This window comes from Tenrec ecaudatus, chromosome X (genome assembly GCF_050624435.1).
Source record: "Tenrec ecaudatus isolate mTenEca1 chromosome X, mTenEca1.hap1, whole genome shotgun sequence".
In the NCBI taxonomy this organism is placed as follows: domain Eukaryota; kingdom Metazoa; phylum Chordata; class Mammalia; order Afrosoricida; family Tenrecidae; genus Tenrec; species Tenrec ecaudatus.
The window spans coordinates 118,744,834-118,768,774 of record NC_134548.1 but is presented as its reverse complement, the minus strand read 5'-3'; the positions used below and the strand labels follow the sequence as shown (position 1 = coordinate 118,768,774).

The 23,941-nt window shown below is 41.3% G+C and overlaps 1 protein-coding gene across 8 annotated transcripts in view; it reads right to left on the bottom strand.

The window, feature by feature from the left end:
* CHRDL1 (chordin like 1) overlaps nucleotides 1-23,941 on the bottom strand; it is a 161,031-nt gene that overhangs the window by 16,696 nt on the left and 120,394 nt on the right. For all 8 annotated transcript variants that reach the window (XM_075538152.1, XM_075538154.1, XM_075538156.1 and 5 more), the window contains exons 7-8: nucleotides 11,879-11,946; nucleotides 2,584-2,752 (exon numbers count right to left, since the gene is read on the bottom strand). In XM_075538152.1, the coding sequence (XP_075394267.1) occupies nucleotides 2,584-2,752; nucleotides 11,879-11,946 (237 nt within the window). The remainder of the gene's footprint in view (nucleotides 1-2,583; nucleotides 2,753-11,878; nucleotides 11,947-23,941) is intronic.

Here is a 23,941-nt window from a genome sequence, read left to right as displayed (position 1 = left end):
CAGAATCCACAGGCCAGAAGTGTTGCTCAGTGCCATGCCACGCCCTCCCCTGTTCTCTCTCATTCCCTTCTAGATGATGTGAACACAAGTGTGTGCAATAGGCTTCAAGCACATGTAGGCTGGACGCAAATGTTCAATGGTGGAGTCATGTCTCCAGTTCCAATGCTTTGACTTTAACAAGAAACCAAGTAGATGCATCTCAGAGGACTACATTATTGGTGACAAAGATGAAGGGAAGGCTAAGACATGCTGAGGAGCAGGCCAGGGCTTCTGATGTTGGATAACCGGCTCCTTCGTCCCTTAACAGACTGGGGGAGAGCCTACACTCTGAAGTGGAATGGGGTGATATGGAAATGCAGTCTACTCTCCACCAACCAATTCTGAAGATGATTTTTGAATCATCCAGCTTGGGAGCTGTGAGTTGAGAGTTGGGGGTGGAGGGTAAGGGATTCTCCAGAGAATTATAATAGAAAGGTCCAACGAGAAATACTGCCTCCAAGTCAGTCGGGGCAGGTGAACGAATGTCAACCAGCTGGCACTTTCGTAGGGCATGGAGAGAATCCAGGGATGAACCTCTGCCCCCACAAATGAAGAGGCCTGATGGACAAATCCATTGCCCCACATGTTTCTCTTCTTTAACGTTCTGAAATACTTTGGGAGCAAATGGAATCTATGGGAGGCAATTTAGGATAAAAAAAATCAAATCACATCTGTCCCTAACTCCTCCTCTTTTCACAAATTCCTATCACAATGCCTAGGAATTTACAAATAATACTTTTCAAATCAAACCCAAATCAGTGGTAAATATTTCCTATACTTGTAACAGACCACGGGTGGTTATTATTATTATTAAAACTTATATATTTAAGTGTATTTCTTTTAAGATTGGAAATGTCAAAGGCAGTTTAATTTTTTTTACTTATATTCTGCATTTTCATCTAACTGGCAACTGATATGATCCCCTCACTTTGGTTTGACTAGTGTTTCAGAGATTGATAGTCAGAGGTCTTTGTATCAGATTGTTTTTCAGCATGTTATTCAATCATTTGGTTTAACAAATGTATTGCTTTAACCCATCAGAGAACTGCCTTTGATTTGTTTTTCTTTTAAAGGAAACAAAACATGTTTCTGGTTTTATAAAAAGGAGCCAGCTGAGCTTTTGCTCCAAAGCGCTGGTTGACATGATGCCTGAATAAGTAAGCAGCTATCAATTGTTTGATTGAATTGCTCTTCCCTCCACCCCCACTAGCGGGAAGGGGGGAAAGGCCGGGGCATCTGGTATAGGGAGAAATGGGTCCATGGACAGAGGGAGGCGTGCATGCTACAGGCATTAGTCAGCTGAGGAGCTGCACATTAGGAGCTGCACCTGATCAATTCTCTTGGTGCCAGAGCAGGTTTTTTTATTTCTCACAGGATTACTCCTATGTAAAGACAGTCGCCTCAGATGCTTTCCATCATCTAGGCTGTGTTTCTATGGTGCCCCTTGGGCACAATGTGGGCCTATGTTGTCCTTGGGGGAAGCGTTGGTGGCTAAGTGATGAAGCACTTGGCAGCTGACATGCACTAGTGGATCCTCGGGAAAAGGGTGAGGTTCTCTTTGGTCCAACAGGGTCACCATGAGTCCTAATTGAAACCTCTGAGCGATGCAAACAGTTCACAAGGTTGTGTGCTAACCCAGAGGCTAGAGGTCTGAATCCACCTAGAGGGACTTCAGAAGGATAGCCTGGAGATGCCACCTGAAACATCAACCACTGAAAATCCTATGGAGTATAGGCCTTCCACTGAAGCACCTGGGCTTGCCTTGGGTTGGAACCGACATATGATATCTATTCATCTGTCTATTATTATTATTTTTGATTCCCAGGAATGGATGAGAGCTTCAAAAGAGTTTGACAATGACTACCTTCAGAACGTTGTGTGCCTAACTGGAAAGCAAACCTTCTGAGAAGAAACTCAACAAACGTTTGCAGCCCCCGTGGAAAATGCTGGAAGAGATGCTTCACAAACACAAAGGGGGCTGCCAAGGTCCCACAGATTATGGAATACAGGAAGCAGAGTCTTACTTGTGCTTAGTAATCTGTGTTGGATCGCTGCACATTTTATTTCTACCATATCAACGATCCGGCTTCCAACAGGCCATTCTGTCTTGCTCCCAACCCCTCAGCATCTCCCTATAAATGCTGAGCCTTTTCAAATTTATAATCTTTGGAAGGAATGGTACAAGCATGGGTTTACCTGTGTTTACTTATTAATCTGTCATGAACTGTTTCACATTATATGGTGAAAAACATGTGAGGCTGACTGCAGATTGGCAAATAAGCATATGAAGAGCCATGTCCAGCATGGGGCTTATGGCTAGCTGCTCTCTAGGCTTTTCCTAAATTAGGACCAGGTATAGTGATATATGGATTATGTTATCTGTATTTCGGACAGCCCTAAGCATCCACAGGAGTCACTTGTCCACACAGATTCTGTGGGCTCGAATGGTGGGATATGTGTGAGTATGGACAAGAGAAGGTCCTTTCCCAGTTCCAACCCACTAAAAACTCAGGCTATGGAAGTCCCAATATGGATGCCTCTTACCTTGGCCATGCTTGTGTCTGTTATTGATGACAATCTGTACGATGGTCCCTGATGCTTGCTGGGAATCCATCAGAGCTCCCCTGTGACTTCTGGCCCCAGGAAAACGGGGCAGACTTCCGGCCTGTCTGCTTGCTGGAGGGTCATAGTGAGACCGATGGTAAGAGTGTCTCTGAAAAATGACAAGGACAGTTTCAAGATCCAAACTCCACCAATGAGATGGCATCAAGGAAGTGAAATACCTAAGAAGCCATTAGGTAATTTTATTAACTTTGAAGGATACATTCTGAACTTAACGGCCCATTCACCAAGGCCAATTAAAAACAAAACAGAACAAAACAAAAAAACAACCCAGTGCCATCACATCAACTCCAATTCATAGGGACTAAATCTTTCTGAGAGCCAACAGCCCCATCCTTGCCCCACGCCGTGATTGATGGGTAACACTGTGGTTAGGAGCCCTAACATGTAATCCATTATGCCACCAAGCCTCCTTCCAGTTTACCTAGGGACGGGACCCTGCGAAAGTAGCACCAGACACATGCTGATGCTCTTCCGTCTTCTGATAGAAGATTGGACAAGATTCACAGCACAATTCCAGGGTGGGCAGCACAACCAAACAGACACACAAGGTAAAGTATCAGTCCTACATCCAACAATCACGCGTTTTGGTCTCGGAGTTAACAGGGGTTGAATATGACAAACAGTCAAATTAAAAGCTGTGCAAATTAAGAGGAAAAAGAGAGCTTGTCCTTGGGGCGGGTCCGTGCCTTGGCCCGTGAAGGGTGGATAGACTTTTTACAGGCAGAATTGGCAGTGAATGTTCCAGACAAACTTTTCCAGGTGGAGAAGATGTCGCAGAGAACAGCGTCCATAAAAGAAAATAGTGGAAGGATCCCATCCAGTGTCAGATTCACAATAAGCAAGGTAGGCACCAGTCTACATATGCTTACTGCTTAATCTGGAGTGACCACGTTCTCATTTTATCACCACATCAAAGATGCTGCTTTTCGGTCTGGCTGGCACTTGTCTTCTTCCGAACTCCATAGCACCTTCCTCCAGACTCAAAGTGTATCATGTTCATCAAGTGTTTAATCCTTGACAGGGACAGAGCAGCCATTAAGCAAGGTAAGCACACGTCTCCTTATGCTTACTTACTAATCTCTAGTGAACACTTTCACGTGGGTTTGATCATATGATGATGAAAAATGTGCAACTGATCACTACAGATTAGCAAGGCAGCACAAGGAAGCCCATGATTACCTTGCTCACTAGGTAATCTGCCCCCCGATGAACATTTCTAAAGCAGTTTGGAATCAGATCACAGAGGACACTGAATAACATGCTAAAGGGTGACGATCGTAGTTGGTAAGTAGTAGAGAGAGGGGTGTGGAAGCCTTTTAAGAATGTTTCTGTAAGTGGGGAACGGCTGAATCCCAACTGTATTTCCAAGCAGGGAATCCCCTGATGATGTGTAAGGTAAACTGTAGGGGAGAAAGCGACAGCAGTCAAGGTGCTGTTTCGATGCGATGTTCTGCCATCGTACGTGCAGGCAATGGTGGGAAAGCATACAGGAGGGCACAGGCCCGCTAGACATTGGAAAAGGAGAAGAGTCAGCAGTGCAAGGTAATACTGGAACCTAAGCGCTACAGAGTGGAGTATTTGGTTTTGTTCCATTACAGTTATCCGAAGAGTGTAGGTAGAAACCGTTCATGAAATATTTGCTGAATGGACGAGTGAAAGGTGTGGTCCCTAACAACAACGGGGATCCTTGGAGTACACACAATCCAATCATTGCTCTCTCTGTCAGTGGACACATAGTAAATCCTCTGTTCTGTTACCCACTCCTTTCCCAGGACCTGAGCTAGACTTGGGGTAGTGGAGGCTGAGATGAATGAAGAATGAAGCTATAAGCTCTCAGCCAAAAGACTCTGATGGCTACTAGTGAGGGTGTCCATTAAACAAAAATTATTTCCATTAAAAAGCAAAACCTTTATGTTTCATGATAGAAATAGTGTAGGAACTTTGGGAAGGTAACCATCGTGTCCCTTGACCACATCATCCCATAAAACATGTATCCAAAGCATTTGCCTTAGTTAGACCCATATGTTGCAAACTTGACTTTAAGAACTAGTATTGCTCTCTTGGGTCAGGGAGGGTAGGCACTTGGAGGGGAAGGGGAGAGAGAACAGGATCTGTATTTAAAAGGGGCCTGTGTTTAGCCTTTTGAGGAAGAACACTATGCTTTATAGCCACGGAGAGTCTATGCTACTGGGCAGTTGTCTGAATGTACACAAATAAGGATGGGCATCGGTTTGTTACGCACACCAACCCGATCCTCAATGGCAGTCTTTTTCATTCCCACAATGGCTCATATGTCTTTGTCTGCCCTCATCATCACTCGCAGTCCACAAAGGCCATTACAGACTGTTCTGTGCTTTCAGGAGTTTGGCAGGGTTTTGCTAAAGGAGCCCTGGAATACAGAAAGAACAGTTTGGCTGGTGGGTGTCCGACTACAGCTGAAAGAAAGAAGTTCTGCCTGGATAGAATTAGGGAGGGAAGACCACTTAACTAGGACAGGCTGCAAGTAAATAGAGTTTCCTGGTTCCTGGTGGGGAATACAGAATTAAAACACGATCCTTTGGTACCAGGGATTAGTATATGATTAAGAACCCAAATCAGAAGTACTGTCAGGGAGTTGATTCTGACTCACAGTTGACCCCAGGCAAAGGAAAACTGTACCAGAACATTTCACTTTACAGATAATCACAACTTTCTCCAACAGACTGGCTGGTGGGTTCGAACTGCTGATCTTTAGGTTAGCACCCAAGCACATTAACAACTATACCACTGCCAGGGATCCCTGGTCATTTGATAGCATGAGCAAAATTATTTAAGGGGTGGGGGCAGTCTTAAAGATTGTGAACATAGGTTCTTTACTGGACCAGTCAGTCCTCCAGAACTACATCTTATTTGGTTTTGTTTTACAGAAAGAGACAGGGAGGCCAGGGATGGGAGGAGATCTATTAAGGATCACAAGGAGCAATGGCAGGAGAGTGGCGTGGGGAGAAAGTGTGGAGAGAAGTACTTGGAGGGCAGAAGGCAGGAGAATGTAGGCGAGCTAATGTGTAGTCAAGCGCACGGGCCCAGAACCATCAGGCTAGAGGCAGATCAAAGAGAACCCCAAATCAAAGGAACAAACGAACTCACTGCTAGGGATTGAGTGCTTTCAGACTCACAGTGACCCTATATGGCAGGGTAGAACTGCCTTGTGGGTTTCTGAGACTGTAACTCTTTAAGAGAGTAGCAAGTCTCGTCTTTCTCCGGTGGGATCACAGGGAAGTTCTTTGGCTCCGGTATTCATAACCCCACACTGCTGCTTTTCAACTGCACCCGGAAGCACCCAGGTAGCATTTACAAAAGACCTATGCTTGGGTCCCACCTCTGGAGGTTCTGATGTAACTGGTTTGAAGTGCAGCCTGGGCATCAGGGTTTTTAGCCACGCCTCCAGAGAATTCGAATTGGCAGCTAAGGTTGTGAAGCACTGACACAAAGACTTCGGTGTTGCAGCGGCTGTGGTAGGGGTGGTGTGCGATTTCACTTGAAGAGACATGGCTCTTTGGGGACAGACACTTCTAAACACCTGAACGAGGCTGACCAGTGGCCATGATGATCTGGTCATTTGAAAGTCTTTGATTCATTTACTTGAAGGGCTGCAAAATAATTCAGGCTTTTAAGGTGGCTCTTCCATACCAGGAGGCCCCCGCTGATAAAGATCTGGAAGTCTATTATAGTAAACATTTCAGGTGCATCAAATGGTTTCTAAAATAAGCAGATGCTACTTTGTGAGGAACATTAAAACATTATTTCATATTATTTTGTTAAAGTTGGCTTAATGTTTCTGGAAGTATTTCTGTAGATTTTTTACCCACAGAAATGTATTCTAATAACGAAAACAAACATTTGACTAACTGAAGTTAGCTGTCGACCTAAATGTTTCTGTTTAACGTACCAATTTCACTGAAAGACACACTAAGGAACGGCTCAAGAGACTCCCTGTAGTTTTCGTTTTTCATGTGCTGGAACTCCCCACTATTGTAGAGATTCTCCAGTAATTTTTACTTTGCTTATTCTAAGGTCTAGGATATATTAGTTCTACCGAGGGAAACGAGAGAATACCAAATCTCAGAAAGGGCCCTAAATATCAATATCCTGGTGGTGATATGAGACGGCTTTAAAAATTTCCTATAAAAAAAGGCATTATCATTCTATTCCATTTTTCCATGAGCTTGTGGAAGCCTTCCTGTATGATACCATCATTTTTATAATTATACTATAATTTTGCTGGATGTTACCATTGAGTGAGACCATGTTAGGAGTTTCCCAACTCTGTTCTCCAATAGTTTTACTTGTATATAAATCACACATCATACAATTCAATAGTTCATTCCCATCAGGAAATGATGTACAATTATCACCACGATCCGTTGTAGATCATTTTCTTCACTCTTGTACTCATCATTATTAGCTCCCCATTTCCTCCCAACGTCCCCTGCCACATCCCCAAGGAAACATTAACTCAGTCACTGTCTCTGTAGATTTACCTATCCTGGATGTCATCTACAGGACACATTAAAAAAGGAAAAGAAAATCTAAAACTAACAACAGTAGCAAAGTAAAGCAGAAAAACCTCAATCAGAAAGAAATCAGAACACATTAAACACTAAAACAAATTTAAATGAATCATAAGGGAAATCAAATGATAGGGAGCTAAATTTTAACTAACTGTACCTGCAAAAATTACTTTCCAATGTATTCTACACAATAGCAAGGCTATTCAAATCCCTGGTCCATGGTCAGAGGGGATTTAGCAGGGGCTTAGTCTATGTGCATTTCCCCTTCACATTTTTTTGTAAACTGCAACAGTTTTAAAATGCACCAAAAGGGAGATCAAATGATAAGTTATTTCATTTTAACCTAACTATATCTGCCAGAACTGTCTTTACAGTGCTTTTCATCTGGTAACAGGGCCGTTCACATCCCTGAACTATGAGAGAGGAGATTCGAAAGCTTAATGCACTTTGGCCTTTCACAGTCTTCCATAGCATTCTGAAAACCAGGTGTTCACAATTTAAGCTTTGATGCCATTCTATCCTCTAGATTGGGATTAATTTTCTTTACAATCCTTGGTGTGCTTCTGCCATGTGGACTTAGTTGACACCTCATTTAGATGGCTGCTTGTTGGAAGATAAGCCTTTAAAATCCTAGACACTATTCTTTTTTAATGATTAACAGTTTATTAAGATTTTAAATAGTTATGAAGATAAAGCAATACAGTGAACTTTAGCAAATCTAAAACTTTAAAAATCCAAACCGGATACAATATAGTACGCATATCAATTTCCAGCAGACTCGTCTGTGTTCATCTTAGGGTGAAAGCAAAGGGAAGATTCATTTCTCAGGAATCACTGCCAGCAGGACCTAGTATAGACTGTTCAATAACCCAGGATAGAGAGGAGTCTCCTGTGAGTGAAGCCTACCAATTAAGTCACTGAGGAACAGTCCATGCAACTCAAGCTCAAGGCTTACACATAGGACCAAGGGTGATGTAACAGGGATTACAATGGTTTCCCTGGTATGCAACACGTAACACTATTCTTTCTGCTCATTGGGCACCATCTAGTTTTTTCACCATACTTTGCTATAGCACCCATATCTTCAGTGATCTCTTCATGAGGGTGAGCATCAATCAGGGCCATGCCATAGGAACTAATTATTCTTAGATTTGGGGTATAATTAAGTGCAAGTCCAAAGTACATTTATGCCTTTATGGTTTACCTATGTGTTCGGCTCACCTTGGAAATGTCATTGACATTTCATGTTAAAGAACATTAGCAATCATCCCCCTAGGGCATCACTTCCACTGACATCAAGTCATTGCTGATTCACAACAACCCTATAGGACAGGGCAGAACTGCAAATCGTCACGGGAGGAGGAAGCCTCGTCCTTCTTCTCCGGATTAATTCCGACAATTTCAAGTGAAATCTACAATTTTCTCAATGACTCGATTCCAACTCATCGCGACCCTATAGGACAGAGGAACACCACCCCTGGGTTTTCTGAGACTGTAAATGGTGACGAGGTCAGACAGCCTCAGCTTTCTTCCACTCGGTGGCCGGTGAATTAAAACCACTGGCATTGGGATTAGCAACCCAGTGTTCAACTTACTGTACCAGCAATTTCCCCAAATACAGGTCTCTACAATTATTTAAAAGTTGTATGGTTTTGAAGTACCTTCAGAACATGGTCTAATCGACATAGCCACAAAAACATTATATCTTACTCACTACTAACCAAGACCTATCCCTGTCTGAAGACATTAGTCCAATTTCCTTCCCAAAACATTGTTCTGTCGATGTAAATTAAACATGGATTTTAAAAAAAATCTGTTTCATATTGTTTCTATCCCAAACTCTTTTACTTCTTTAATGGTAAGTCTCTGTGTAATCTATTGGGGGCAAAAGCAGAGTTTGGCTGTGGTCCAAAACAAAATTATGCTTGCTTTAATGTTTGGGCTTTCTATCCCATGCTTATTCTCCCTCCCTACTCACATACCGGGTGCACACGCGTGCACACACACACACACACACACACACACTGGCAATAGGACCAGATCATGTGAAAATATGAACTGGATATCAAGCAAAAACTTTCTGATTTTGGAAAAAGAATCATATTTGAACCATTGGATTCCCATTAATTAAGCTGATGATTTTTAGCTCACTTGGCAAAAATAAACCAATCAGCTGTGTTTCTGCTGACGTGAGGATTTTGAGAGTCTGCGAGACTATCAAAGAGAAAAAGTCATGCAGGATGGTGGGGCTGCAAAGGATATTCAAAAGGGATACTCCTACCTCCTGGTTTCAGCTAGTCAGGAGAAAACACCAACTATGAAGCAATTTTTTTTCTGATTTTGGACATATTGTTTGTACATTAAAATGAATGGAATCCCTCTCCTTTTAATTTTACTCAACTTTCAACACCTGTCCATTCAACACATATTTATTGGATGCGTACTATGTGCCAGGTACATGCTTTTCCCTGACTTCAGATGCTATTTGTTATTCAAATCATATCCCACAATATCTACCCTTTTTAGAACAAAGGAAAATATTTATTTATAATAAAGTAGAACCATCTGGCCATTTTGGTCTACCAGGCTCAAATATTTGTTTCTAAAGATAGGTCTTGAATGCCTTTGAAAATCAATAACTATTTCAAGGCCTGAGATTCTGTTTCTGACCTCTTTTGCTAAGGGAAATGCTAGATTAAATTCAGCCCTATCACTGGCAATTTATGAATGGGAGGATGAAGGTAAAGTGGTGACGTTGGGGGAACTATAAGACAAAGTCAAGGTGGAAGGCTAATTAATGACATTGCCAATAAAACTTTTGAGATGGCCACGTGTTCAGTGTCGGGGTCCTGTTTGTTAGAAAACAAGGCAAACAGCTTAAAATGACTGCACCCTAAATTTCGGTTAGAATGGAATCTGGTTTTCAGCCACCAATTTATACTCTCTCAACATTTTACCTACAACTCAAACAAGGGAGGCAGGAGGTTAATTTAAAGAAGAAATTTACAACATAGACATCAACTCCTGTCAGGATTGGAAAAGAATCTGATTTTAAAGTTTGCTCTAGAAAACAATTAGAGCTGGATGCAGATCTCTTTCCTCAGAGTCTGTCAGCCAAATAACTGCAAAGCGAATGCATGCAAGGGAGCCACTTTTTCAAAATGTTCAGAATACTGTTCTCCATTCCACAATCATTTCAGAAACAACCATGACCAGAAAACATTACTACTAGAGGATACAGTGAATAGACCTCATTCCATCTCACTACTCTGGCTTTCGGTTGGGTGATGGATGGCAAGGTAGGGCCTACCATCCAGGGGCCCATGCGATGACTGAGAAGCACAGCCTAAGCAACACTTTGATGTTTGTATAGGCCTTCTGTTATATTCTTTACCTTCTTCCCACCCTTACTATCCTAGAGCCTGCCCTGTAATCCCCTAGACTTGTGCCTTAATTTTAGCTGATGTCTGCTCTGACGAGCTTTAGAAAATAATGTAGGCTGTGTTTATTGAGAAACTAGTTCATATTCACTGAAAAGTGAGATCACCCAGAAGTTACCAAAAAAGTAAAAGACAACCTTTCTCCTGCCTAATTCCACCCCTCTGAGATTTTCAACTCTAAACATTTTAATCCATGACCTTTCAGATGTATGCATTTACACACACACACACACACACACACACACACACAGATTTTTACCTGAGGAAATGGTAGTAGAATTGCTGTCTTACACCTTGCTTTGTTCACATAATAGCTCTTAGAGACCTCTCTATTTTAATATTTTTCAAAGTACTATATTCTTTGGTACAACTATGTGATAGCTACCCTATAGAATGGGTTAATTTAAGTAATCCCCTATTGATAGGCATTTACGTTGTTCCCATGCATAATGCTTCCATGGTCACCTCGGTACAAATTTTTGTGGAAAGGTGTGATACAGGTCCTCTTATGCGCAATGAACACCTCTATTATAAGCACACTACTATGAGTCCTTTCACATATTCTTTGAGCTGGAACATTTCCTTTTCAGCATTCAAGAAATTCAAAATATGACTCTGGCATGTGCATGTTTTTAAAGAAAAGGATTCTCTTTGGTTAACTACAGTGAACTACAAAGGCACCAGAGTGGCTGTGACCATATCTAGAGAGCTGCCTCCAAAAGTGAGATGAGTGCCGAGGATGGAAATGAGAAGAAGGCTTTGCAAGGTTGAGGAAAGGGAATCGGGCCTGCTACTTCTCCTTTCTCCAACCGCATGGCTGGAAGCTGAGACTTACGAGAGGGCTTCTGTCGATATGTCCAAAATACCTCTGCCCAAAGGGCTCAAAGGCTCTTCAGGATGGAGGACAGGGCAGTGCCCTCTATTCCTCATTGGCAAGGCATCTTGAAAGGGTACCAACTTCTCATCTAGATTAAGGGTTCCTTACGCCTAGAATTATGAGATTTTTGTGCGTGTTCTATATCTTGGCCCAAGTTACCAATTACACAGCGCCCTTAAATGGTTACAGCTTGGTAATAATGGCATTCAGAGTGCTGACAAAGGGGAAGAAACAATGGTGTTAGAAATAAACCCTTGCATTGCTTTGCTGGGATATTAGCCATGGGGAGAGGAAAGTTTGGCCTATTTCTGTGGGGTGTTGAAATTATTTGAGCGGTTCACACTTACTGCTTCTCTGTTGGCAGGTTGCCGGAAGATGTCAGCATCAGAGTGCTCCCATGACAATTCTCCTTCCCCTGTTTATTGAAAGGAAATAGAGAGGGATCACGTACATAAGAAGGAAAACGACCACCCTCGAGACCCAGCAACAATGTTGGTTCAATGGCCCAAAGTTCTCACGATGTTGTATCGCTCTCGTGGCTGTCCCTCACAACAGCGACGCTGCGCCGTTTCTCTGAGTATGCCTCCCTTGCTCGAAACAATTCTGAAGGAAGTTGCGGATTTCCAGCAGATGCCATCTAGAAGCATTATCCACAATGTGCAAAATAAACAGAGAAATGATCCCTTTCTGTGCTAAGAAACCCATCGTCATCATAATCGCTTTTGAGGAATTCATGCCAGTGCGCGGCAGTATTCTGCAGACCATATTTGGCACGGGTATTAAACCACCCTCAAGAGGGGAAATGTTGGAGGGTTTGGTCTGTCATGATTTAATAAATTAACCTTCTTCCGCTGGAGGTTATGATCTGATCTGAAAGTTAAGGTAAAACTTCTTGTGCTAAGGGTGTTCACCTGACAAATATGCATGGCCTTCCCCTCTGCTCCTATTTTTGCCTAAAACACTTTTCTCTGGGTGGACAGGACCCACTGTTTGGACAGTGAACCCCTATCCTTACTGTCTTCAAGAGTGGCTGCCTCTAGGAGGACGATTCTACTCTCATACTTGAGAGCAACACACATAAAACAGGTAAGGGATATCCCTTGGCTGATGAAAGAGTTAAAATGAGAAGAAACTGGATCAAATGGGACAAAGTGTAAAACAAAATTCCAAATGGTTAGGGAATCCAGATTTTCTGGATCCATGGAGACTGGATGAATTCCCAAAACTACTGCCCGAAATACCCTTTACATTTCAACCTAAAAATATCCCCTGAAATCTTTTTATATGAGACAATAGTTTAGCTCAATGATTAAAGAACACCTGCCTTGACCATTGGACTCTTCTGAGCCCTTTCTCTAGAGTGAGTTAAACTGACAACAGTACTCAAAGGGTTAGAAAGGAATCACCGGGGACAGTGAGCTTATGTTAATGCTGGAGAAGCAAACTGTAAAAGAAGGGTGAGGATGATGGCATCTGATTCATACATGTTGAAATGGTTGAATGGGTGTATGTTCGGCTGTGTATATTATCAATAACAGAACAAAAATTAAATATTTTAAAAACAAGAGAATATCTGCCAAGAATGATATCTTGTGTTATCTTTGACCAAACAAGCAGAAGGAGAAGAGCTTGGTCTTGCTAGCAACCCTTACGTGAGCACTTATTAAATGTTATGTTTCATATGTGTTCTGTGTGTGTGTTACACACATATTTCAAACATATAAAAAGACTTCTTCAAAAAGCTTCTTGAAAATGGACTTGAAAGGTAATTTCATTTTTATAGGATTTTTCTAAGCCATCACCTCCACCCGACCCAACATACATGTTTACCAATCTCTGGGAAAGATTAGTCTAAAAGTTGGCAGTTCAAGCCCACGCTGTGGTGCCTCTGAAGGAAGGCCTGTAAACCCGCATCTGAGAAAACACAGTCTTGAAAAGCCTACCAAACAGTTCGACTCGATAGTTTACATGTGCCATGATAATCTCAATCCAACCTGATATTTCAAGGGATAACAAGGATAGCAAGAGGACAAACATTAAGAATGTTCTACTCAAATCCACTGTCCAAACTTTCCAAAAAATTAAGATAAAACACAGTAACACATCCAACTATTCTTCAGAAAATTATGTAACCTCATTGGCATTTATGGCTTGAAAATGACCCCGGAATTAGTTTGATAGTAATATTATAATCAGACAGCCACATAACAAAGTATGGCTTCAACCCCTTCATAATTTAAAAAAAAGAAAAAACCATTTGCCTATGGATAAGGATGATGTTTGAACAACATGATTAACATTTTGATATTGAATAGTACTTACAAAGATTATTGAAATGTTAAATGTTTTGTTACACATGTATCAACCACAACAAAAATAATCTTATCAAAATGCAAATTTTGATGATTTCTCTGATTGCTAAGTTATCAATACTGAAACACCATTTTTGTGATCAAAGCTAGTAGTGGTTTTCCATTCAAGACAACAATCAGCTCTCACTTCACCTTAATAATTAGAACACCTACCCCATACTCCAGGGTAACTGGAGGATCAGTAATGCAATATTGCCTTACATGTGGAAGACCCTGGTTCAATTCCCCTTCAATGGAGGCTTTTGTGTTGTTATGAGGCTGAACAGATTTCTGTGGAGCTTACAGACTATGAGCTAGATAGAAAGGCCTGGCACCTTCCCTCAAAAGACAACGAGCGAAAACTCTATGGATCACAACAGTCAGATCTGTAGCCAATCATGGGACCAGCCCAGAATTGGATAGCATTGAGTTTCGTTGTGTACAAGACTCAACTCCACAGAACATGTTATTGGTTTAAGTACATCATAGTAATTCTCCGGAAAATCATTTAATGTCACCACCACTTACCCAACTTTAGCAGCTACTCTACCATCTAAATCCTTTGATCTCCTTATTCTTCATATTTTTGATCACATTATTCTGAAGTAACCTTTCCACTTCCCACACTCTGTAGTTCCCTGAAGCCTATGAAAATCATCAGCATTTCCATTTAAGATTTTCTTTCAACACGAAGTCTTCCTCAAGCACTTTTAAATGCTCCCCAAAGCCTGAAAAACTTAAAGCATCCTGTAACCTAACAGATAGTACAGAAATTTAGCTAGAAGAGGGATAATGACCACCCATAGTCACATGCTATCATATCATTAATATCAGAACCACAGGAGTTCTGATGTCTAAGTAAGTGTGTCTATTTTATATGTGTTCTGGTGTTATATGTTATTCATATATATATCGCTATCATCTAAAACAATATCTGACACACAGTATTATTTTTGCAAATAATGCTCATGTTCAAGATTTTGGCCCATGTACTCTCCCTCTGCAGGTATTGTTATAAGTGTGCTATGCTAATTTCTTACTGTATTTTCATGTTGCTGCAAAAAATTGCATAGTGTATTTATGAAGATTCTTGGGAGGCAGGAGAAGTGAGGTTAGTTTAAAAAAACCATTAACATGCTTTTTATTTTCCATAAATGTGGTAGTCATGCAGTACATATTTGCTAAAAGAAGCAATTGAGAGGTCGTCTCTGACTACCCTAGCAAATATTGCAATCGCACTGATATTTATTATTCCCCCTTCTATCCTTCCTCCCTGAGCAAATAATCAGAGCAGGCGCATTGTATGAAGAAGGTGGCATCAGAATTTGAGGAATGCGTATTAAAAACCTTCAATATGCACATGATACAAGCTTGTTTGCTGAAAATGAGGAGGGATTGGAGCACTCGCTGCTGAAGAGAAGCATTGCCATCTCCAGTCACAATGGGAGCGATAGGCAGCATCATCATGAATGGAGAAAAGATTGTCAAGGATTTCATCTTGCTTGAATCCTCAATCCATGCTCATGGAAAGCAGCGGTCGAGAGATAAAAAGACACAATGCATTGGATAAATCTGCTGCAAAAGACCTATTTGAAGTGGTGAAAAACAAAGAGGCAACTTTGAGGACTAGGGTGCATCTGACCCAAGCCATGGCATCTTTTAACCACCTCATATTGATGTAAAGGTTGAGCATAGAATAAAGAAGACAGCAGAAAAATTGATGCATTTGAATTATGGTGTTGGTAAAGAATATTGAAAATGGTGTTAACAAACCCAGGTACAAGGGAGCACCAAGTGATCCAAATTGGTGGTGAGGAGGGTGTAGGAGGCCTGGTAGGGCATGATCAAGGGTAATGTAACCAAGAGGAATTACTGAAACCCAAATGAAGACTTGGCATGATAGTGGGACAAGAGAAAAGTCAAAGGAAATAGAGGAAAGAGGTAGGAGCCAAAGGAAATTAATAGGGGTCTAAATAAAGGCATGTACATATGTAAATATATTTATATATGAAGATGGGGAAATAGATCTATGTGCATATATGTATAGGTTTAGTATTAAGGTAGCAAATGGACATTGGGCCTCCAATCAAGTACTCCCTCAATGTGAGAATACTTGGCACATTGTAAATTGGCATTCTATAATGCTCACCTTCCCAACACAATCACTGAAGACAAAGTGGGTGCATAAGCAAATGTGGTGAAGAAAGTTGATGGTGCCCGGCTATCAAAAGATATAGTGTCTGGGGTCTTAAAGGCTTTAAGGCAAACAAGCGGCCATCTAGCTCAAAAGCAACAAAGCCCACATGGAAGAAGCACACCAGCCTGTGTGATCACACGGTGCCAGGATCAGGGATCAGGCATCATCAGAACAAAAAAATCATATCATTGTGAATGATAGGGGGAGTGCAGAGTGGAGAGCCAAAGTCCATTTGTAGGCCATCGGACATTGCCTTACAGAAGGGTCTCAGAGAGGAGACGAGCCAGTCAGGATGGGATGTAGCAACAATGAAACATACAACTTTCCTGAAGTTCCTAAATGCTTCCTCTTCCCCCATTATCATAATCCCAAATCTACCTTACAAATCTGGTTAGACCAGAGGATGTACACTGGTGCAGATAGGAACTGGAAACACAGGGAATCCAGGGTAGATGATTCCTTTAGGACCAGTGCTGTGAGTGCTATTACTGGGAGGGTGGAGGGAGGGTGGGTTGGAAAGGTGGAACTGATTACAAGGATCTACATATAACCTCAGGGAGACGTTGGACAGTGCAAGATATGACAAAATAATAATTAGTAAATTATCAGGGGTTCATGAGGGAGAGGGGAGTGGGGAGGGAGGGGAACATGAGGAGCTCATGCCAGGGGCTTGGGTGGAAAGCGGATAGTTTGAGAATGATGAGGGCAATGAATGTACAAATGTACTTTACACAATTGATGTATGTATGGATTGTGATAAGAATTGTATGAGCCCCTAATAAAATGATTTAAAAAAAAGAATGTTGAAAGTGTCATGGACTGCCAAAAAACTAAAAAACAACAACAAAAAAAACCTCACTGCTAACAAGTTGATGCTGGATCCTGGCAACCCTGTTTAGGACAGGGTCAGATTGCTCCTATGAGTTTCTGGGACTATAACTCTTTACGGAAGAAACTAGAATGCCTTGTCTTTCTTCCACTGAGTGGCTTGTGATTTTGAACTGCAAGTATGGCAGGGGACAAACCCAATCCAGGAAGACATATGGCAGCCAACTAAAAAGAGGGGGAAAGAAAGAAAAAAAAGAAATTGTAGGGGGGGGGGCAGGGCACTGATACACCCAAGGGGAGGGTATTGTTTATGTCTCCACAGAAGGAACGAGATAGGTAGGATAAATAATTCAGAGATGAAAAGAACAGGACCAATGGTTTTGGGGGATACGGGAGAAGGGGAGGTGGGAGAAAGGAAATGGGGAGGGACCATCCCAGGGGCAAGGGAACCACAAGTGGACTAAAATCAATGGAAGAAAGGTGTGTAGGATGCCTAGTGGGGCTCCATCAAGGGCAATGTAGCAGCGAGGAATTAATAAATCTGAATGAAGGACAAACATGATGGTGAGACAAGAGGGAAGGAAATAGAGGAAAGAACCAGGAATCAAAGGACATTTACAGAGACCTAAATACAGACATGTACATATATAAATGCATATATATAATGAGAGGGGAATAGAACTATGTACTCATATCTATATGTTAAGAATTAAGGCTGCAGATGAACATTGGGCCTCAACTCAAGCACTCCCTTAACACAAGAACACTTTGTTTTAACAATCCGGCATTCTGTGATGCTCTCTTTCCTGACATAATCACTGAAGACAAAATGGGTGCATAAGCAAATGTGGTGAAGAAAGCTGTTGGTGTCCTGCTATCAAAAGATGTAGAGTCTGGGGACTTAAAGACTTGAAGATAAACAAGCGGCTATCTAGCTCAGAAACAACAAAACCCACATGGAAGAAGCACACTAGCTTGTGTGATCATGAAGTGTTGATAAGATCAGATATTAGGAATTTAAGACCCAAAATAAAACCATGCCCAAAGTGAATGAGGGGGTGTATGGAGTGAAAACCCAATGCCCATCTGTAGGTCATTGGACATCCCCTCACAAAGGCGTCACAGGGAAGAGATGAGCCAGTCAGGGTGCAGTATAGCACCGATGAAACACACAACTTTCCTCTAGTTCATTGGTGCTTCCTTCACCCCACTATCATGACCTGAATTGTACCTTACAAGTCAGATTAGACCAGTGCATGCACACTGCAACAGATAAGAGCCCGTAACATGGAGAATCTGGGATAGATAAAGCCCTCAGGGCCAACAAGGAGAGTAGAGATACCAGGAGGATTAGGGGAGGGTGGGCTGAGAAAAGGGGGAATTGATCACAAGGATTAATTTGAACCCCCTCAGGGGGACAAATAAAAGAAAATTGGGTGAGGGGTGACAGAGGACAATGTAAGATATGGAAAAAATAATCTATAACCTATCAAGGGTTCATGAGGCAGGGTGGACTGGGGAGGGGAGGGGAAGAAATGTGGAGCTGATATCCGGGGCTCAAGTGGGAAGAGAATGCTTTGAAAATGATGATGGTGGCATATGTACAAATGTACTTGACACGTTGGAGGAATGTATGGATTGTGATGAGATGTAAGAGCCCCTAATTAAAGTATTTTTTTAAAAAAAGAGTGTCGTAGTTATATAATCTGGTTTCAATTTGGAATTTGAGAGGATTATGAGTGAAGTGATGGTGTCTATAAGCCTATTAAGATATAGCCAATGAGACCTCTGTGTGGACTTGGCCTTCTTGTAAGGATTCTGGGAATTCCTGGATTTCTTCTTTGGAGGTGGGAGACACAGATTCTCTCTACTCACTCCCAGAGAGATGCTCTACTGACAAGGCACATGGCCCTGCACTGATAGATCCCGTGCTCTTAGAACTGGAGAAGCCATGTGGAGACCCCTTCCAGCGCTGAGAGGCAAAGACTTTCTATCCACTTTCCTGTGATCATCCTGTATTCAGTGTCATTGCATGTGTTTCGTGAGTCCAAAGAGGACTTTATAAACTGGTATCAGACATATGGGCTAATATTGGACTTATGGACTGGATCTGAACTGCGCTGGGATGTTTTCTCAATGTTCTACTGCTCTTGTATATAAAGTTCTTTCTCATACACATATGAGTGTCTATGTATTTGTTTCTCTAGTCTACCCAGAGTAACACTAAGAGCACTTAGCATATTGGTTAATGCACATTAAAAAAATCCACTGTCCCCAAGTCAATTCTGACTCCCAGCAACTCTATAGGAATGAGTAGAACTGTTCCACAAGATTTCAGAAGTGGTGCTATGGATTAAGTGTTGGGTTGAGGCCTGTAAGGCATGTGGTTTCGACTCGCCAGCTGCTTCTAAAGAGAAAGGCTATCTGCTGCTATAAAGATTTGCAGCTTCAGGAACTCTATATAGGGTCTCTATGAGTCAGAATGGACTCGATGACAGTGGGTCAGGTTAATCGTTAGAGAAGCAGACTGCCTCATCTTTCTCCCGAGGAATAGCTGGTGGGTTCAAACCACTGATCTCTGTGTTAGCATGCCAGTGCCTAGCACACTATGGCACCTGGGCTCTTTCAGCATGCCTCAGATGCTCAATACATGGTTCGCATTAAATTGTGGTAATAAAACAAAATTCTATCAAGTGCTTGTGCCGCAGTGTCACCTCTGTCAAGTGGCTACACATCTGAGATAGAATGGTAGGCAAAGATGGCATGAAGACCTACTTAACCCTGGTTAGCACGGGAAGGGTGAAGATGATCTCATTTTTGTCTAACACTGGACAACAGTGGCCAAAAGTCAGTTAATACACACTGAGGATCTCATGTTGGGGTGGAGATCCTGATATCAAGGCAAGACTTAGAGAAATCAGGCTTGGCTCTTGCCTTCAGGAGATTTAAAAACTGGTCAGAAGTGACAGCATATCAATATAAGAAGGACACACACACAGAGAGCACCAATCAAAAATGTAAATGAAATATATAATTAGATTTTGAGTAGCACCTTAGTCCTCAAAGTGTTATCTTTGAGACTTTAAAGATATGGTTTATCTCAGGTTTTTCCAAACTACTACATCATTTGATTTCTTTTTTTAGATCATTTTATTGGGGGCTCAGGTCATTTGATTTCTTGCCTGTGACTTCCATGGGCATTGTGGAGGATGTCCACCTTTTCTCCATTTATCAGGATGTTCCTCATCTAGCTCCTAGTGAGACTTTTTGTTTTGCTTATGTTGAAGGGTAATCCCTACTGAAGGCTACAGTCTTTGATTTTTACCAGTGAAGTGCCTTTAATCCTCTTCACTTTCAGCCAGCAAGTTGTGTCATTTGCATATTATAAATCTAAATCTGATGCCCTGTTCTTTTTCATGCAATCGACCTTCTTAAATGATTTTCTCAGCATACAGACTGAAGACATAAGATTGATTGATACAACTCTCTAATTGGCACCTTTACTCCTTTAAAGCATGCCCCCAAAGCCGGTCTCTTGGTCTAGGTACAGATTCCACATGAGTAAAATTGTGTTCTGAAATGCCCACTCTTCAAAATGTTGTCCACAGTTGACAATATTTAGTCGACACAAGTGAGTGCCTTTGAACAGTCCCTATCACCCAAGTACACATCTCTCAGGTAGTCTCTGCTCTCAGCCAAGATCCGTCTAATACCAGTAATGTTAGCCTTTATTCCATGCCCTTCTCTGAATCCAGCTTGATTATCTGTTGCTGTTCTGCTGCAACCATTTTTTAATAATCATCAGCAAAAAATTACTTGAGTGTGATATTAATGATACTGCTCAATAATTTTACACTGTTGAGAAAAGATCACCTTATTTCAGAAGGGGCACAGAGGTGGATCTCTTCCAATCAGTGGACCAGGTAGCTGTCTTCCAAATTTCTTTTTATAAATATCTATTTTTAATTGTTTTATTAGGGACTCATATAGCTCATCACAATCCATACATACATCAATTGTGTAAAGCACATTTGTACATTCATTGCCCTTATCATTCTCAAAACATTTGCTCTCCAGTTAAGCCCCTGGCATAAGCTCATTTCCCCCCTTTTTCCTCCCCCCTCCCTCATGAACCCTTGATAATTTATAAGTTATTATTTTGTCATACCTTACATTGTCTGATGTCTCCCTTCACCCACTTTTCTGCTGTCCGTCCCCCAGGGATGAGGTTATATGTAGATCCTTATAATCGGTTCTTGGCATAAATGAATACTTTCATATTGTGTCTGCTTATGGAAGCATCTTAATTGATATTCTATCAATTCCTGGCATCTTGTGTGTTACCAATGCCTTCAGTGCAAGTTGGACTTTTTCATCATATATGCTGCCTCCTAAAATGATTAAACATGGTCTAATTCTTCTTGCTACAGAATCTATATTTTCCTTCATCTTTTGATGTTTCTTTCATCATTCAATATTTTGCCCATGGAGTCCTTCAGTATTGTAACTTGTAATTAACATGTTTTTCAGCTCTTTGCACCTGAGAATTGCTGAATGTAAGCTTCTCTGATGGCTTTCTAATTCCAAGTCTTTGCATATTTCAGTGAAATGTTTTACCCTGTCTTCTTTGGCTGTGTTCTGGAATTTTCTGTTCAGTCTTATTATTCTCCACATATCCTCCATTCAGGCCTATGCACTTTTGATGTCTGTATTTGTAACTCTCTAGCACTCCCATGAAGAGCTCTGTACTCTTAGATTCTTACCACCTCAAAATGGCAGTTTGAGTATCTTAGAGGGGCTCACATCATGGAACTTTTCAATGATATTTGAGTTTGAAATTTGAAGGGGTAATATCAGACCTGAAGGGTTGATGAAGTCAGTTTTCACAATGGAACTCTCATATGACCATATGACAGTCCTTGATACTTTGAAGAATAAACAGGTGCATTTTTGTAATGAAAAAAATTCTTTTTAAAAATTTTAATTTAATTTTTTTAAACATTTTATTAGGGACTCATACAACTCTTATCACAATCCATACATACATCAATTGTATAAGGCACATCTGTGCATTCTTTGCCCTCAGCATTTTCAAAGCATTTGCTCTCCACTTAAGCCCTTGGCATGGAAAATAATTTCTTAGTGTAACTTTCCTGGCTTTGTTCCCACCAATAGAGTTTCTAATTTTCTTACTATAGCTTCATAATAACCCCGCATGATCATCTTGTGTCCTTTGAGAAAATCTACCATGATTATGTCTTTGGAATTCCACAAAACAGGTGCCAGAGCCTTCTGAGCTGAGCTCTCTTGCTTGAATTTCACTGGCCCAGCAGATCCCCTCCAACATCACTATTCTGGTTGTACCATTTTGGAGAGGTCAATACAAGTGTATTGCTTAGAGAACTTATTTGCAGTCACTCGCTCATCACAGAGACATGTCTACACATGTTTGGAACTGGAATTCTACTAGCAATCCCTTTTGACTTACTCTCGTGTATATAGAGTCACTTGTAAATTGCTGGTAGTATTTCCATTGGCTTACCAATTGCAAAGTAATCACAATGACATTCTCTAACCGTTAATGTTCTTGAAGTACCTGCAAAAAGTTTCCATATTTCAATTATGCTTTTCAACTTAGGAGAAATGGAAATGTCCTCTTGCAGTTCTGAGTGTTTTGCTTGACCTGGGAGAGTCTATCTGGAGAACTATCAGTTGGCCTATGTTAAAACATTAGTGATATCTAAGGGACAAGATGTGTAGGGAACAAAGAGTCTGAAAAAACCAGTTTCTTTTGTTTTTTCTCTTCTTCACTTCCCTCACCACCTCCCCCCATGCCCCACCCAACCCGATTCACTGGCCAAATTATCTTCGGTGAATGGGAACCTCTTTTTTCAGCCAAAGATTTTTTTTTCAAAAAAAAGTAAAACAAAAAAAATACAAACTAAAAAACAGTAATTCTAATGGAGACATATGGATTCTAGTTAATTCTGAGGAGCAACAAGATATAATTTAAACCAATTTTTGATAGCCAAATGTAAATCAAATCTCAAACACTGTATGTCAAACAATACTCATTTAACCTTAAAGGCTACATGTGTTGGTTATTCAAGCCTCAATTATACTGAGTGGTACCCTATGGAGTTGGAATGACTTGGCTTTCTGGTAATGGTAGGAAAGAAGAAAAAGTCTTTGAAAAATGGTCCGAGCTAGGCTAAAATTGAGACTGTTTATAACTCCCATGGTTTCCATTAATCTGAATGACCTGAGCAGGTCACACAAGTAAACTTTGTCCTCTCCAAAGGACTGAATGCACATTGAGATTAAGAGATACCCAGGGAGAAAAGCCACAGAGAGGTAAACGATGCCAGCATGCGGCCGTTTTTGAATCATGCAAGACATCATAAATATGGTAGCCGTGGGTTCTGATTTGTCTAGAACAGTCCCAGGTGTATGCTTATTTTTCTGGCAAGAGTTACGTTTAAGATTGCTTCCCTCATTTCCAAAAGTATCTTGGTTTGGCTGATAAATTATATGATCACTCTTACATTAAGGGCAAGACAAATTAGATGAGTTGCTGGGGTAGGGAAAGTGATCTCTGGGCCAAGAAGAGAAAGTGATATCTGTATTTTCATAGAAACAACTTGAAATCATCAACATCAAGGCAAATATTTAAAGGGCTTTTGAGAGAAAGTGGAAGGGAGCAGGGGAGAAGAAATCCATCACAATAACCCCATCTCTGATATGCCAGGTTCTATGGTGGGAAACTTCATAGCCAGGATTCTGTACCCAAACTGTGAGGAAAGAGAGCATGGAAGGAGATGACCATTGGAGGGCTCTACCAACCATCTATGCCTCCAAGTCCTGCTATAAGTTAGCAGACATATTGACACTTGAAGACGACTTCGATGGTGATATCGGATAAGCATTGGCCTGCTAACCACAAGGTTTGAGGTTCAAACCCACCTTGGCAGAATGTTGAGGTCCTCTGCTCCTAGAAAGATGTAAATCCTCCAAACTGCTGTGCATGACTCAAA